We start from the raw sequence: 18,909 nt of genomic DNA, 5'->3' as shown, positions 1-18,909 counted from the left end.
AACTTTTCTGCCTCAACAACACATAAGGTCTTGAGATTTGCATTTTTCCACACTGCAAACAGGAATTTTAAAGAAATAATCTCACTACAAAAATAGATGAAAGAAGCTATGAGAAATTAATCTGTCAATTAAAGTGCACTGCAAAGTTCAGAAGATATTTCAGTGTTTCATGAGATATTTAAGCAAAAAATAAATCAAGTCCTACAACAGAAAGGGTCACATAAATGAATTTTCTATATTGTTAGTTCTGCAAACTATTGAACTTTCCCCAAAAGAAAACTAAAGGCCTTTCCAATGTGATACACTTTGCTATTTACTACATCTACACTAGGAGTACTTCCTGTATATAAATGTTTCTGTACCATTAAAGCACAGTCCTATATGCCCAAATTACTATTTATTAGATGTAAGAAAATTTCATTATCAAATTATAGAATTACTTTTCTGCAAGACACAAGCAGCATAATTTTTTAATTAAAAATATAATCCCATTCTAAAGATACAGAAAAAAAATCATTAAAATAAGACTAAATTCTTAAGAGCCTTTTGTCACCAATTTATTTTAAAACACTTATTTTAAACAACCAATGTATAAAACAGAAGCTGCCAGGCATTTTAAAAACAGTTCTGAAATAATATTTGAAGTGCTGGCAATCAGCTTGCAGCCAGCAAGGCTAAAGTGCTGTGAGCAAAACTGGGAGCTGCTGATCAGCCACACAGTTCTACAATGGATTTTCCTCTGGATTACCTGAAATATCTGTAGTAATAATAAGGGTGAGAAGTAACACATTTATATCATGAGTTTATTGTTCAGTTCAATGTATATAGTTCAATATACAGATATAAATACCAAGGAAGTACAGTATTAATTGGATTAATACATAGACTTGTTCATAAAAAGACAAAATTTGCCACTAGAAGTCAAAAAGTTTCATAATATTTTGCCTCCTCTCCCCTGTTTTTACCTTGGCATGGATCTCCCCGGGCCAGCAACACTGAGCCAGCATAGAGAATCATGTTGCAAACCAAAGTGGGAAGCAGAGAACTTGCTTTGCCTACTCCTTGACAGCTGGGAGCAACTTCCAGGCAGCTCCACAGGATACAGCCCACGTTTTCCTTCATTACTGGTTTTGTCTACAGCTGACTCAACATGGCCATAAAAAAAAAAAAAAAATCCAACAGGCAGAGCACAGGGGTTACTCTTGGAAAGCTCTGGCTAACAAATGAAGGGTACACTGTTTAGTGCACAAGGGGAAAGTTGGTTAAAACACAGCAATAAGAGAGGGAACAGTTGCAAGTTATTATATTCAACCTATGATATTTAGATTCATAAAGGCATACCTACAGGTACTGACACTGCAGGGCAATGCTGTACACCCAGTCAAGTTAACTTAAATTTTGCCATCATTTTCAGACAAAAGATGATAAAACAAACTGCTAATTAACATTAGGAAAAGAGAAAATAAGATTCACCAGACGCAACCAGTGACTAAGACCAACAGTAATGGGAAAGTATGATTTGAATTTGTTACTGAGTATCATGACAGAATAAGTTTCCATTCATCTTACAAATAAGCATGTGAAATATGGAACAGGATTTGCAGGAAGAAATATGCTCCCTGTTATCAGTAGAGCATGGGAAAACTTAAAAACAAAACAATTCAGAGGTACTTACAAACACAACAAACACACAGCAACCCCAAACTGTCCCACAAGTTCTTTGTTTACCTTTGTTTACCCAAAGCTCTTTGCTTTGGGCTAAATTCTTTTTCCCTCCCTCACAGATAATGGACAGTAAATCAGACTCCTAAAATTTGATATATTTTTGGTTTCGAAGGTGAACTGAATGACAATAAAATTTAACAATTAATTATTAAAAGGTTGGCAAGGATTCAGTTCACATCAGGAATTAATTAAAAAGGGAAAAAATCCTCCTAAGAAAAGTAAATGATAATATAGCATTCTACATTTTGTCTTTTTTTTTGATTAAAAAAAATAAAAGAGAAACTTAACTTTTTTTGGCTCGTTCATGTATCTACTTTACGGATGGCCATAGTTATAAATTAGAATATGTACACAAGTCTGATGAGTGTGGTCAACCACCATGTGAGGCAGGTTTGTCTCTTGCCAAACCCACCATCTTCAGTTTTATCAAACATTTCCTCAGTCCAAGCATCATGTAAACTTGTAACGACAAGCATTTTAACCACAGTCTTGTTTCACGCTGATCTAAATACAGACGTATTTATATATATATATATGTTGTGATACACATATAATACGCTTTTTGGCTTCAGAAAGCCAAAAAGTTTAACATATACACTTTAGCATCTATGACAGAAAACAACTTTACTTGCTAATAACCACACACATGAGACAATGCAGCTGTGCATTAATGATGTTATTGAAAAGTAATGCAACTCCACTCATTGCTGCTTCCAATATCAAAGAATAATAGTATAAACCAATGGCACCAGTGTGCACTAAACCCAAAAAAAAATAATTCAAGCTAGCAGAAAAATAATTCATGGACTGTATTTTACCATAATAAAAGTCAGCACAAATGTATGCACACAAATATGCACATAGAATATCTGAAAACTGATTTATAAATCCTCTTATTCTATTCCATTTATATAGATTAGTAATACAAAATTTCTGTTTCAGCTTAATACTAGAACACTTGCTTAGTGAAAATTTCTTGGAAAACATTCAGAACTTTTTTTAAAATAGAATTTTACATATATATATATTTTCAAACTGATATCCTCTAGACAGACAGCACTTCTACAATGTTTCATCTGATTATACACAGTCAATACAGCATTTTCCTGTGTTAAAAACCAAAACTACCCAGTCCAACAAATAGTTTGGGGAGCTATGGGTTCTCATCACCTTTGAGTTCTGTTTATTCTAGCTATTCCCAAGATCATTAATATCCACTTGAACCCATAAACGTGAAGGTCAACAAGATGTGAAACATAAGGAAACAATATAATATGGAGTATTCCACTGGATTATATGCTGTGAAACATAAAGGCAGTTTCCTTAAACTACACTTTTTTTTCTTTATTCCTTAGTAATAGAAAAGATAGGAAGATAAACTCCATATTGAGCCAGAGTTTAATTTGGAGGATTTACAGAGTGACTAGCAATTCCTTTTACAGAGAAATTTTAAAATTCACTAACTGTGCCTTTCTAGAAAATGCTATATAATCAGAATAAAATGAGTAAAAAAATATTCATCAAACAGTACACAGATGGAATAAAAATATAGCCCCAAAATTGTAATATTGTATAAATATCTTCTCACTGTCACAAGCAACATAAACCCTCTAACAGAGTCCACACTGATTGTTTTTGTTAAGCTACAACAGTGACTTGTTCTATTACATGTATAAGCTTGTGACCAGCAACACTGAGAACACAAAAGCCTTACAAATACATTTCTGCAGCAGCTATCAAATCTTCTGTTGGGAAGAGAATTCCTCTAAGCAAGTAAGGCTGCTCCAGCTGAACTACTGGAAGAAGCAACAGCACAAGCATGAAATGGCTGGCAAAGGACCAGGCGCTCCCTAAATACATTTCTGAAGCCAGCTCTACTCACAGTCTACAAAACGGAACTGCCACTGATGTTTCACACCATTACATGACTACTGTGCAAACTGCAATATGTTTTTTGTCCTCGTGCTGATGTTGGAAGATGTTACCCTCAGGCAAGTCTTGAGGAAACAAAGGCACTTCGGGATAGTAAGGGGTTAGGAAAAGGAACCCATGCAGAGCTGCTGCTGCTTACCAAGCTGAGGCAGGAATGAAAGGGAAGCATTAGTCATGCAAACAGCCTGGAACAGAAGCCATGCCTGGCAATTGCACCAACAAGAAACAGTTCATCATCCTTGCCTGAAGTCCTTTTATGACAGTTACTGACTTCAAGAACCTCTGAAGTTTATCATCTTGCGTGATTATTATCCTGCAACCAAATCTCTCTGATTGTCTTAAAATATATGAATTCCAGTGTGTCTTTTTCAAAAGTTGGATTATCTCAAAAACTTTACTGGAAGTCAAGTGTACCAATAAAAGAGGGATTTTATTAATCTTTTTTTTAAGGCTTCCTCTTTTTGATCTACAGCAAGTGTACTTACCAAACGCAAGGTTGGATCATTTTAACCCTGTCTGCTGACACCCTAAGCACAGGGAGATGGCAGTTTACTTAGAGAGAATGGAGAGCAAGCAAGATGCATCTCAGGAAAGTAGGGTTGGTTTTGACAGAAGCCGACTGATGTTTAGGTCATACTAATCCTTGAAGTATTAAATCCCATCAGGCTCCATCTTGTATACAGACATGATTCTGAACATGTTCTGTGCAAAGAGAAAAGAAGATTAACTATCCACCGGGGAAAATGTCCTAGCTCTAAGATGTGGTCAGGAGACTTCGAAATAGTTTAACTCTGTCCTTCCTCTAATACCTATCTGTTCCTTTTCTACATTATGTTATTTCAAAACATATAATACATACTATTAGAATTTTCAACTATTAGTCCCCTGGTAAGGTTGCCTCCCTTCTGCAACAGGTTCACAGCAGTCATCTCTGTGGAAGAGCCTTTATTACAGGTCACAGAACATTCAGGTACCCTAACACTTTTCCATTATTCAAGCAGTAGTACTAATGGGGATCTTAAACAATTATGGTGATACTGGGACACTGTGGATAGCTACACATCATACTTGGACTTGGAAAAACAAGTTTCAGCTCCAAATACATGGTAGTGTTGTCACTTCTTGACAGGTATGCAGGACTGTATTGACTCAGCATGGGACCAGGTCTAGGAGTGCTTCTTCCTCTTCTTCTCTTGTATGCCCACCCCCACAACCATAACACACTCTTTGGAAGTCTTCAAAGGTTTTTCCAAAGGGTCTCTCCTGTAGAAAGGTAAGATGTATAGCCTTGAATAGCATGTGGATTCATTGTCATGTAGTTAAAAAAAAAAAAAAGGTTATTCCAGCTGTCCACCACCATTCAAAACCAAAAGTGGCACCTAATCTTTAGACCCCAGAGCAACAATTAAAAGCAGGCTGATCCAGATAAACAGCCAAGCACACCTCAGCAATTGGAGGACTGCCAGAAACAAACCAACTGAGCATCCAGATGAATGCTGAAGCCAGTTTGCTTCCTTCAAGACAAACAAAAGAAAAATCACTGAAAAGTGAAATTCTTTCTACTTTCAGAAGTGGAATTGCTTATTGCGACCTGACCCACTCTGTTTTCCAATTAGCAGATGTGGATATACACTACTTCACAAAATAAAGAGAAGGTTTGATGCTGAAAGGCTTTCCAGATACGTCACAACCTTCTTAGCCCTCTTGGTCACTAATAAAGCAGCCCATCATTCCAGCATTGCCCCAAAATCCACTCTTGCTCCTCTAACAGCTGGCCAAATCGTGCAGGGGTGAAGGAAAAAAGTGCATGCAAATAATTTCCTAAAACTTTCTCATATTCATAACCATCACTTAGTCCTGTCTGAGTTTCAACTGGCTGCCTTTTAGGCCAACAAAATGGTTCAGTAAAATGTTTCATTCCTACAAGCTGCAGTATATCTTATGCAGAATGCCAGACTGAGTTACTGTACGTATCAAATTAACTGAAAGCTTCTGAGTAGGATTTTGTACACTACTAGGTATAGCAAAATTCTTGTCAAGCAGCTCTTTAAAAAGACAGTATATTAAAGAGCTACTTGTCCAGAATTTTAATTTCGTTTTTGGACAAAGCAATGATTTATATGAAAAGTAAAGTCTGATCCTTACAACAAACATATTACTTAAGAACATTACATGTAACACAATAGGTTACATTACAGCATTCTACTCTGTGTTTTAAAGCTATTGCATAAGTTTATTTTAATAAAAATGATTCCAGGGAAAGAGCAGTTAGTAATGAGGTGCTGACAATTGAATCTACATTCAGGGATTGCATTGGAGTGCCAAGTTCACTTTTACAGATGCACTAGTTAGCTATCCAGTAGATGTTCTTGAGGCATGTAAGACCAATATATTTTGAGTCGCATTTGGCAGCATAGATAGATGAGACAAGTGAAAACATTCACCAAGAACACATCTGAAGTGTGTTTTTCTTATTAGAGAAATGTAAGAAAATATAACCAGATACCATGGAATGCCAGGAATTCCCTCTCCTCAATGTTTTTGATTTACAAGGCCACTTTTTGGTAGTCTCCTTTGACTTTGACCTCTCTCCCTCACTTGCTTACCTAAAGCCTTGAGTAACCAATGCAACCTCTTCACTAAGCCATTTTGAGGGCTTAATGTACAAAAATACATCTTTCTCACAGATGGAAAGACAGACCTTTCCATAAATGACTCAGTTACCACAAAAATCATTGTTTAGGAAGTCTTACAGCATAACTAGTTAAAACGAAGATACTCTCTTTATGAGTTGAGAACAAGTATTAAAGTAGATACTTGGAGATCCAAAATAAATAGTAAAAAAAAAAAATTAATCTGAAGCAGACTTTACATCCTAAAGACGAGTTGTTTGAACATGCAGGGCCAGATTCTCTGCTATCATGTTGGTGAAACTTAGATGAATTTGAGGGCTTGGTCCTGTGTATCTTCATTATTCCCCTCTGGTACTTCAAAGTAGCATATTTGTCATGTTTCAATTCAAACCTAGAGCCCTAGCTTCCTCAGATCTCATGCAAACCTAATATGGACAATTCTAGCTGTCCAAACTGACATCTATTCAAAAAGAATAAAGCTTCAACCTCAGGCTTTCATTTTTATAACCATTTCCATACTCTGGTTGATCTGTCATAGAGAACGAGATAAGGACTTCTGTCTACATTGCATATATTTATCTTGTGTTCTGGATATCTTCTCACAAGCCCTTCCTGATACACTTCTGCCTGCCACAGAATGAGTAAGGAGAGCAGAATTTTGTTCTAATCCAAAATCTCTGGATTTTCAGTCACTTTTTGTAGTCATATGATATTAACTCTGCATCCTCCTCCTAAGAAGGGATTCTATAAGCAGTGTGTTGGGTGCTGTCTAATTCTCCACATACCCTTCTTACCACCAAACCAATTTTCCAACCTGTGCAAAGAAGTGTTTGAAGCCACAGCATATTCCCCTGTCATTAATAAGAACTGTAGCTTTTTCTGTGAAGGTTAATTTCCCTTCTTTAAGGGGCAACTGGAGCCTGAGCATCCACATGGAGCATACACGTTCAGCACATGTTCTGCGGCCGTTTCCAGTAACTGAAAATTGCTCAATATGGATTTCTTTTTCTGGTTGCTTATTTAAAAAATTAGTACAGTTGTGGGGAGAATTAGTTTGGTCATAAGACTTTTCTCTCCTACAGAGGATGGGAATCTTTACCAATTGAAGATAATTTTAGAAAATATATTCACAATCTATGCAAATTAAGTAATACTTGGTGTAGCACGGTCATCCAGTGCCCACAGGTGGTCTGTTTTGGGGGCTGCAGTTCATCAGGGCATAAAAACTGGTGTGGTTTGGTCAATTTTCACAACCCCTTTTGAAACTCTGAGCAGCTATAAAGTAGCAATACCCATTAGAGAGGTGAGGACCAGAGCTAGGCATTATGAATTAGATTCCAAAAGATCTGCCATCTAAATAACGGAAGTCATGCTAAATATTACTTAGCCATGCTAAATAACAGAAGAGGATGCTGGATTTTTGGCTCAATTATAAAAAAAAAAAAATCAATAGTCATAAAAAATTAAACTCAACTGTCACATAAGCATTTATCTGTACAAAAGCAAAGTATTTCAGTATGCACAGATTCTGTCTACTTTCCAGAGTAAAAGCATCTTTAAGCTCTGACAGGTAAATAGCTCACTTCATACTAATTTCAGCCTGCCTAAGCTTTGATTCCTGTTTCATATTATGTCTGGAATCAAGAAATAACCCCAATCATATAGTCAAAACTTACAACCAAACCTGTTGCCAACAGATAATACCATTTCCTTCCCAAACATTACTTCGTCATCCAAATGACCAGCTGTCATTTGTTCTTCTCATCAGTCTATTACGGTACATTTTTCTCTGTTGTAAGATACAGGCTTACTTTATAGTATAAGAATGATAAACCAAAACACCCCCCCAGGTCACTCAGTCACTCTCTGTTCTGCCACTCCGACTGAACAGCAAATGAGAAATTCTGCAGTATGTAATAAGGCCAATGCATATCACTGCATTTGATCACTTCCAAATCTTCGTTCGCGAAGCCTAGCCATGACCACTGCATTTTCAAACCTCGCTGTTGGGGTCATTGAGGAGGCAAACTTGAAGGCAGTTGGCCAAGCAGAGTAAGAGCAAGTCTAAGAAAAATCTCACAAAGTCAGCCAAAGCAATAGTCGCTGGGAGATCCTACTATAACACAAGAAAGATCAGAGCTCACTTTAGAGAATCATAAAGTCTCCTTAAACAGACTTTTATGCTGCTATTGAGCTCTGAATACATCTGCAGGAAAATGCAGTGGCCACACCAAAAGAAAAGCAGTTTGCTAACTTACAAGAAACTCACAAAATTCACAAACAAAGGCATTAAGGGAACAAAAAAGCGATGTCAGTTTTAAAAGAAATGCTGCAGACAGCCAAAAAACCATCACCCCTAAGCAACATAAAGATTTTTCTGTCCTGACTGCAGACATCAGTGTTACTGTTTCTGATAGTTAATCAGAAAGAGGGTTGTCCTTCTTTATATCTTGCAAGGAATGTACCTGCAGAACAAAGCACAATTCTAACAAAGGAACAATTAGACAATAAACTAGCTGAGGGATTGTACTCACTGAATTTCTTTATAGGCATTAAGTCACCTAGCTCTGCTAAGCAGATGCATACTCAGAGACCTTTTGACGGCTGGACAACTTCTGGGTAACACTCAAATTTATTGTGTCTTTCCATGGATAAAGGAAAGTCAGAAATTTGGGACTTAATGGTAGAACTCAAATAGAGATTATATTGAGAATAATATAAATACAGGGAGTCCTTCTTCAGAAGAACTAAGAATATGTCTTCAAAAAGTTAAGCTTGAAAGGTTCTGATTCAGCCATTTTCACCTAGCTGATTCTACAAGCAACAGTATCTGAAACTTCTTGAACCTTGTACTCTGAGGATGGCTATGATAGTGTCAGAGGGCCAAGGAAAAAAATCTGAATTCTGTCTGAACACTTTCATTACTAAGCCTGGATAGCCCAGACAAACAGGGCAGTTAGAGGTCCTCAAAGCACAAGGAACAAAATCTTGAACAGTCCAGCTTCCCACAACCCCCAGAAGGCCTTTCTGTAGGCTGAGAGGCATAGATAAGGAAGAATCGTTCAGCTGATGCCGAGAGCTTGTCAGCCCAATTCATTCTTTATCTCAAGGAAAATAAGCTTCAATCTTCACCTTATCTAGAAGACAACTTCTAAGGTTTCTGAGCTCTGTCATAACAGGCGATTGACAAAAATATGGCACCTATTAGGTAGGAGAATGGTCAGATGAAAAATCCTCATGAGATTCCTCTGTCAGTTACTTCAGCAAACCTACTACTGCAACAAACTGGGATTTTGCAGAGCAGCACCAAGGTCTTCTAGCAATGTTGTATGTTACACAGCACAGGCAAGCTAGAGGTCTTGACCTCTTTCCAGAATTTTCCACTCTCAGCACACCCCTCTCACCTCTTCTTTTTTTTCCATTTCAAGGAGGTCCCATGTTGAAAAGACCTGAGCATATACACACATTTATTGTAAGATATAATAAATCTTATCAGCTTGTTCATCTCGTCCTGTGGCAACAGTCAATTACGTTCACTTGATTCAGGCTGGTTTGAAACTGAGCAGAAAGTGTCTCCTGGAAAGCTTGTCTTCACTGACAAACCCCAGAAGCTGATGCAGCCAGGGTTGTTATTCCCGACAAGAAGATGCCTTGAGAAATTTCAAACAATGAGGAAACTGAATGGGCCTCGATTCAGGACTGCACTCTAAGCCTCTATGACTAAAATAAAAGTGGTGAGCAAGAAGGCTGCTAGTCCAGGAGCATGATGGCAGTGGGGAATACTGTGTTTGGGGCATTCCTACGTGGGGCGTTTACCACTTAGTGAAACATCTCCTGGCTGGATTGCTGAAAAGGCAAAAGGTACCAACATAAAAACCCTCTAAAGCGCAATTCATCTCCCTGTAAATGGACTTTATTAGCACAACAGGAGTCCTAGAAGCACAGGGCTGAGCTGCAATTTCACCTGTCATTGGTGAAAGTAAGTTTCAGTTTTATTTAATGCAACGCGATGTCTGCTTTTCATAAATTCTGCAGTTAAGATCTCCTTTTCTCCATAAAAGTGCTGCTCACCTTGTACAGAAAGGTAGATAGGAAAAAGCTGCATGGGTAGTGACTTTTTTGGTTGGCTGGGCTTTTTTATGTCTTGGGAGGTTGAGTTTAGGTTTAAAGCCGAGTTCAGCACAGGACAGCAGAAGAGGCAGGAGGCCGGGTCCTGGGAGAGCAGGAGCGCGCAGCTCCCAGCAGGGGGAAGTGTCCAGCAGCGGAAAAGATCGAGGAGCACCCCAGACGCAGCGACAGGCAGGGAGCCCCGTGCAGGCAGCATCCCGCTGCTGCTGAACCACCACCAACGCACCAGGGCACATCCAAAAGAGGTTTTCAGGGCACAGCCATTGCTCTACAGTCAGAAAGAGCCTTGCCATCCACTGTTTTAGGTTACCCTTCCTCCTCTGCAAGTCTCAAAATGGATATGAAGGAATATAGTCGTGACATCTGGATTTTCTTACTGTGGTATTAATGTTTCCTCTTTAATATTAACATTCCAGAAAGAAAAAGTACTCTAATTTCTGCCATAAATTTTCAGCTCATTCAAGAATAACACTGTCTCAAATTACCTTCTTATAACAAGCTTTTATAAACTCATGCATGCAAAAAAAAGTTGCGGGTTTTTTTCTAATTAATATCTACAGCCGACATAAAGGAAATACTTTAAAAAGAATTGAAAATATGAAAGAGATCCAAGAACCATCCTCACAAAGCTTAGCTTGTAATTAATTCACTGTTAAAGAAAAAATATCCTTCAGATGCTTGTTGCCTGGTTAAAAAAACAACTAAACAAAAAAACTCCAAGAGAATAGAATCAACCATTCAAAAAAAGTCTATGTCCCAGCTTTAAGGGAGACTTTAATGTCCTCTTCAGTTCTAATTCTTGTTGCTCTTTTCTTTGCCATACAAGCACAAAAAAATCTTTCATTTGAAATTCACATCATACATTTGATTGTTCAAAGAATACGGCACTGTGTGTAACAGAGAGCCCTGGAACTGCTGTTCCATCATTTCACAGGAAAGGAGGCTAGGGCAGTACAATTCAAAACTGTCTCCCTTTCCCACTGCAACAAAGCACTCCTCATAGGAGTGGGAGGGACATGGTACCAAAGAAAGGACACGGAGATCCTGCCTTTGTTCTGACACCCTAACTCTCCTTGTGTTCATTTGCATTGTTACTTGTACCCTTTCAAAGATCAGAACCCCTAGGAGGAGTTTTCTGCCTTGCAGTCTTCAAACTTCCTGAGCAACTCCCTGTTTTACTGGTTTAAAAATCAAGTTCCTCAGAAAAGGACTACAAGAGGAATCAGACACAGAAAGAAATTAAGTGACCCGTCCAAGATCACACTGCAAGCTGACGGCAGAACCAGGACTGTAATACAAGTCCCCTCACCTCATGGCCTTCCTTTACTCTCAGGATTGTCCAAGTCCCACCTGCACCAGAAGAGCACTGCATCATCACACTATGCCCAAATGCAGAGGTGCAGCTGAATAGGGCTTTTTTCTCCATCCAGACTGTAGCATTTGTTAAAAGTACTAATTGGTCTAAAACATGAATAACAACCTCAGAACTAAGGAGGACTGGGAGAAGCATGTATTTGCAACTGCCCTTAACATCAGACACTGAAATTTTACCATTCCATCTTCAGGAATGTCCTAATTTTTAATCAACTACCCCCAGAACATCTACTTTTCCACCCCTCACACAAAGACATAAGGAAATATTTTGGGGGTGCTGTGTCTCAAACACTTGGCCTGCATATCAGTGCTTTCTGCAAGAGTGGAAAAACAGGTTAGAAATCTCTATTCAGCAAGTTCTTGAAATGTGCATAAGGGAATTAAATATTCAGTTTATTCAGCAAAATAGCAGAGCACATCAAAAGTGTTCCTGGGTAATAGAAGAGCAGATTAAAAAAAGAGAAAACACAGATATTCAGTTGCCCATGGTGTCATTTAACCCTTTATTTCTTGTTCCCATACACCACAGACCTGTGGCCAGGATTCAAGCATCTGAACCTTAATTTGGGGCTTTAGGGAGCCATGGGGCCTCCACGCACCTCAGTTCCCACCTTGTAAGAGATGAAAATTATAAACTTCCATCAAGATAAACTCATTACTGACAGCAGGATGTTCCCACATGCTAAAAAAACAGTCTGAAAAACACAAGATAGGTGCTTTGACAAACAAACGTGACCAAACTGTTATCAAATGTACAGGATGGATTGCTCACAAATACACAGAGCTTGATGTTCATCCAAGCAGACAACTCCTAAAAGCCACTACATGTAGGCTTAAAATCAGAAGCTGAAACTTGGAAGAATTTCCCCAAAAATTCTGTGTGGGTTACCAAAATACAAAGACCAGCAAGAGAACTGTAATTAATTTTTTCAAATCACCTCTACAATTAAGATTTCACTTCTTCACTGTCATTTGTTTAAAAGGACAGGATGGCTACTGCTTTTCTAAATCAGAAATCAACAGTTCTGATTAGGAGTGGATGTCTTTAAATTAATGTCTATGACCTGTTTCTTCTCTGTTACATACATCCATCTGTATATAAAAATGAATAAAATATGTTGACACAATTCTCAAAGAGCATAACTCTACTGACATTCACACTGGAACAGCAACATCTCAGTGACTACAGCAGGACAAACAATTACTCTGTGAGATTTTTGAGGCTAATAAGACTAATAAAACAAAGAACTCTAGAATGTTTTTTCTTTTAAGAAACTCCCTTCCTCACAAAGAGAACACCTTCAAAGTACAGTAACTCCAGCAGCATATGGCATTTACATTTTCATCTAAATCTTTAAAAAAGCCCATTATTTCCTTAGATTTTAGAAAAGAACCCTGCTTTATTTCACCACATCAATCATAAATTATTCATTAATTCTGTTTGCTAACTCTGTTAACTGAGCCCAGATGTTTCTGCTGGAGTGGCATTCCACAAGAAAAGTTAAATATAGTAAGCTGTGTGGAAGGACTAGACTCTCTCTCTCTCTCTCCGTCTCTCTCTCCCCCCTCACCAAAGCATGCTCAAATACTACTTGAGAGAAAACAATGAAAACATTATAAAAATATTCTGAATATTTGACTTTGAAATGCCACAGTCTGATCACAAAAATTCATGTAGAAGAGCCCCACACATTCCACTTGGGTGTAACTGAAGTCACTGCTCCTGTTCCTGGGAAAGGTGCCGGCACGTTCACTAATCAGAGTAAAGAGAAAATTTACAAGCAAGACTTAAGTTTTCAATTACAAGTAACACTTCTGAGCCAGCTACCAATGGCAATAACCATGCTGATGAGGAATTGAGAGCATCCTATGGAATTTCTTACAGAATTGACACAGAAACTTACTGGTGGGAATTTTTAATCCCTTTCAGTGCTTCAGAAGAACAATCATTTTACACTAGCAAAGACGATTAATGTTGGTGTTTATAATCCAACACTGAGAATGCAGATCTGTTGAACAGAATGACAAAATGACAACTACCCACCTTCAGCCACGTGTTCAGCCACTGTTACAGTTTCTAGTACTCATCATCAACAATCTTAAGCTAGTTTGAAAATGCCTATTTTAAACTATAAACTGTTCCTGTTAATGACATAGTTGGAGAAAAAGTAAAACACAGGTTGAACATCACAGAGCCATTTTCTTTGGAATCTGGAGACTATTTTAAGGCCTTCTACTCTTCTTCAGTTGTGAACAATTATCTCAACAAAGATTTTCAAAGGCCATCTAGTCCCTTTGCTCTGCTCCAAGGCAAGATTAAGCCCGTTTAAACCAGTATTTGCCTAATCTGTTCTTAAAAATTTCCAGTGCAACAAATTCTGTAACGTGACTTTGCAAATGGAGAGTATTTTGGGGAAGCTGTTATAGACTGGTATGGTAATGGCACCACTGCTTTGCTACCAGGTATCAGCTGCTGTCATCCAAATTTGCCACACTTGCATCTTGTAGCCAAATCCTGTTGTTCTTTAAGCAGCTGTGTCCATAGAAGACTTTACAAAATATATTAAGTCTAAATGTACTGTTAACACAGGGCACCTTCCCATGACCCAGTAAATATACAAACAAACCTTTGTATACATATATATATATATATATACACACACACACTATTAGCCACCTTAGAACACAATAAAACTCTGTTGGTTATTCCTGAAAACATGAATATATGACTGAAATCATAATTTCACCATGGGAAAGCATACCAGTACTACTTTTAGTCTCGTCAATGTTAAAAAACAATGGAGTGATAGCATAGGTCAACAATCTCAGAGCAATAAATATCTATTTTTTTTCCTAGCTCATGCTGTTAAAATTTTCTTTATTTCTGGTAGCTACTCAAACTTAGCACAAACAGCTACCACAGTGTTCTACCATGGACAACGACCTCTTCATTTTGCTGCATAGACAAATCTTAAGGACATCTCACTTCTACTTCAGGGATCGGCTGAAAAGCAGAGAGTGAGAAGAAAACCAGAATAAATTTTATTTAATTTAGTGACCCCAGTAGCAACTTATCACTGAGTTCACCTCTATGAGGAAATGTTTCCTCTCCAACTCCTGCAGAAGAAGTGAGTTACACAATATGAAACCTAGAAACTGGACCCAGTTACAGCATGTGTGGGAGATGGAAGGTGACAAAGGATCCGGAGGCTCTCAGAAAATAATGTGTGTAATGTTGACACAGTGGAAATCTGAAATCTTTGCAGAGTGGGGGGCAGGGAGAAGGAGAGAGGGGAGAGGAGCAGAGTGCAGGTGTGAAACACCAAAAGGAGTCAAATCTGAAGAATAGAAACTATATTAGATAGCCCATCTTGAAAAACCATTTTCTAACATATGAGGAGAACATTATAGCAAAAGAGAAAGAACTTTTAATCTCCTTTGCACTTCATTAATTTCTAGAGCACTACTGAGCAAAATTTTTTTGTGGAGTGAAACCAGAATCAGGTGTATTTTCCTGTTTATGCATAATAACAGAAGCTGCAGGAAAGTTTCAGATTGGACAACTAAATGTGGAAAGTGAAACATAAAATCTGATGCACTTTGCTAGTAAAGTCTTAGTTACAGATTATACACAGCTAAATACAATTGTTCGAACTTACTGGTTTTGGATTGTTCTCGTTTAAGTTAAAATCAGGCCTTTATGAAGTTGCCTGTATACCTAAATTTGTGCTTTATTATCCTTCTCCACAGGTACTGTGCTTGAAAAATGGGAATAAAACCTTAAATTAACTGGTAGTCTAACAAAAATTTAGCATGCAGCTCACACTATAATCATAAACAGGCTTATGAGAAAAGGAAGTCACAATTAAGACCTACCTGTTTGCATAACCTGTTACTTAGGCAGAAAAAGAAATGTCACAAGGGAAATTCTTAGTGTTTATTCTGTACTGATTTGTACTACAGTAATCTACAGAAATTTAAACAACCCAAATCTAAAAGGTCTTGAGATTCTCCCACTTTTGGAAGTCTTATCTGGCCTGGTCACCTAATGCACACATACAGACAATTACATTCCAGCAGAATTACAACCAGATGGTGTTTTGCTGTAAGCCTGACTGGCTTTTTTGGTTTGGTTTTTTTTTTTTGGTTTTTTTTTGGGGGTTTTTTTTTTTTTTTTGGTTGTTTATTTTGGTAGGCTGGTTTTTTAAGACTTGTTCTCTTGTTCATTTTTTCAAAGACAGATAAGAAACACATTTGACATTTTAAAAAAAGAAATAAGAAAAGAATGTTTACTTTGGTTGTGCTAAGCAGCCAGGTGCTATAATACTGCAAGTTTCATCTGTAGACTGCAGTGCTGTAAGTTCCACCATGTTAACCATCACATCAGTCTTGTGGCCAGGAAGCTTGGGAAGCACAGAAAGTATCTTCTCTGCAAGATTGTCACCATGATGACCAACTGCTCCTGAGGAAAAAACAAACAAACAAACAAACCAAAAACTAGGTGCATAAATAGGAAAAAAACCCAATCAAACACAAGGAATTGAAAACAAAATAATAACCACGTTTTGGGGAGAACAATGCTGGTATTCATAACATCAAGAACCACGCTTACCTTTTCAAAGATATTTTGCTACAAAAGTGAAATTCGTTTCTGGAATGTGTGAAGTTAAAAGCACTTATTTCAGAAGAATTAATTTAAAAAGCACAAACTAGACTTAGTTTTACAGCTGTTAGATATTCACTGATTTTGCACTTAGACATGAAAAACATTTTTCTTTGCCTAAGGAGCTGTTAGATAATATTTGCAATAGTTACTAAAACAAGCAGTCAAACATTTATATATACACTATATGCACACTATACTTTTCTACCTAAACTAATAGTTCTGTGCTTAAATGAAATGTTTGCAAGTTGCATAAATAGCTACCCAGACAGGCTAGCCTGATATTAAAATAAACAATTACCAATGGCATGTCACCATCAAGATCATCACTTCTATATGGACTGAGGGCAGCTCGGGTGAAACAAACATGAAATAACTAAACCAACCCAAGTTACAGAGTATACATTGTCAATCTGGCCATGTTCCAAGAGAAACTCTGAATTCCAGCTGGCATGTTTTCTCCAATTTTCCTGATTTCAAACACACATGCTTTTTTTTCCATTCATGAACTCAACACAGGTGCTACAACCAACTTATAAAATGTTAGGACGACTGTGAGCCAAGTTAAAGCAGAAAAACATGACACACACTACAGATAAAAAAGTCAAGAGAGGGGGACCAGAAACCTTATTGCCTTTAGGTCAGAGACAAGTTGAAGGTCTTTGTATTCTGCCACTTAATCTACAGTTCAGCCATCAACACAAGGCTGGACAGCAGTGCTGAGCTTAGTATTGTTCTGGCTTTAAACAGAAAAACAGGAACTTCTGAAGCACCACTGAGCAGCAGGAGAAAGATCTTTCAGGCTACTGTCCCACTCCATCGAAGTCCATCCGCATGGCACCCTATCTGCTTTTATCTTTTCATAGTTTCCAAAGGCAGAGGAGGTCTGTTACAACAGCTGAAGTAGCTTGGCATGCTCCATAAATTCAAACAAGGCACTTACATCAAAAATATTTATAACGTCAGATTATTAACTGCTCTTGAATAAGCAGAAGACTGTCTCCAGTGATTCTACAGCAACCAGGTATCCATGCTGTAAAACATGGTTTTCCATGGTTTATCCACTATTGTGAATTGTAGAAGAAGTTGAAAATAGAAGCAAGGATGAAAAAGGAGGAGAAAAATAAAGTCAAACTCTGTGCTGGCAATGCCTTTATCCACGGACGGCAAGAAAGGCACACGTGTTCAGCATGTGGTGGTACCGCAGTGTGGGCACCTAAACGCTCAGCTGGATTACTATTTATGTCACCAAAGACTCAGTGAACAGTCACAGAATGACAACTTTCTTCTCTGCCATCCCCAGCCAGATTTAGATCACTGAAGTACAGATGAAATGAGTTGTGTTGTCTTTGTGACTTCCTAAGCCATCTTGCTCTCTAAAATCCCTACATTCTTCTTACCAGGTCAGTCACTTGTATGCCACACGGCAACACTCACCAAGTTACACAGGGAAAACAAACAGTAACCATCCGAACCTCCACCCCCACATGCTGGAAGCAATGTCTATCTCTCCATACATGCTGCATCCAAGCAACATTTAGTTACATAAGACATTTGGATAAACTAGAAACACCTTGAATGCAAATGAAACCACATTAATTATTAACATTCCTCCTTTCTTCCTGGCATATAGGGAATTCACAGCATACTCAAGTTGATTCAGTCTCTTTCCCACAACCGATACTCCTCGGTAGTAAAATAAATTTTTAATCATCAAATAAATCATAAAACATCTCCTGGAGGTTTTAAAAATCACTGTCACCCCTGACCAAATACACCAATTAATCAAGACTGAAAAGACAGTCAAAACTCAAAAGATCAGGACAGGAAATCACAGGGAGTCACTTTCCAATTGCACTGTGACTTCAGCAGGGTGCATGGGACTGGTTTCTATCCTCTCTGCTCGTCACTTCAGAGGACAGTCACTCAGCAGCTTCTCATGACCACCAGCACTCAAGGCAAGTGATGCTTTTTAATGTTGACAATGTGCAAACAGATCAGGCATTAAAGTGACATGGAGAAGTTATCTGACCACTGCAAAATAGGATTCTTCATGACAGGCAACATCAGCCTTCAGGATACAGGAAATCTTTTGTATCATGCTGTTCTAATTTCACTTTTTCTTCTCATTAAGAGTTACAAACTGAAATATGTGACATTTCAGATAAGTTGTAGCTGGCACAATTGGCAAAGTTGACCAACCAATTCTACAACAGCAGCCAGGAACTCATTAACTGCACTCACTGCTTCCCCCAGAAAGGCATCACTGACAGGAATACTAGAAAATATTTTCCTAAGCTCATTATGAGCCCCATGTCATACCACTTGTGTTCCAATTCTTATGTTCTCATACTAGCTCTACTGACTGGTTCAAAACCAAACCAAACCAAAAAAATAGCACATTTAAGGAACAACTGCATACCACATAAGTAACATGAGAGCTTGGGCAATGGG

At 38.0% G+C, this 18,909-nt stretch overlaps 2 protein-coding genes across 2 annotated transcripts in view; both read right to left on the bottom strand.

Annotated features, from left to right (window-relative positions):
• Positions 1–18,909, bottom strand: part of CHIC2 (cysteine rich hydrophobic domain 2) — a 515,980-nt gene that overhangs the window by 181,668 nt on the left and 315,403 nt on the right. The gene's annotated exons all lie outside the window — the stretch shown is intronic.
• The window catches only part of SCFD2 (sec1 family domain containing 2), a 190,626-nt gene that overhangs the window by 165,256 nt on the left and 6,461 nt on the right, over positions 1–18,909 (bottom strand). Inside the window, exon 2 of the mRNA XM_064653959.1 lies at positions 16,086–16,254. Within this exon, the coding sequence (XP_064510029.1) occupies positions 16,086–16,254 (169 nt within the window). The remainder of the gene's footprint in view (positions 1–16,085; positions 16,255–18,909) is intronic.

The sequence above is a fragment of the Pseudopipra pipra genome, chromosome 4 (assembly GCF_036250125.1).
Source record: "Pseudopipra pipra isolate bDixPip1 chromosome 4, bDixPip1.hap1, whole genome shotgun sequence".
Taxonomy (NCBI): Eukaryota; Metazoa; Chordata; class Aves; order Passeriformes; family Pipridae; genus Pseudopipra; species Pseudopipra pipra.
This window is presented reverse-complemented; position numbering and strand designations above follow the sequence as displayed.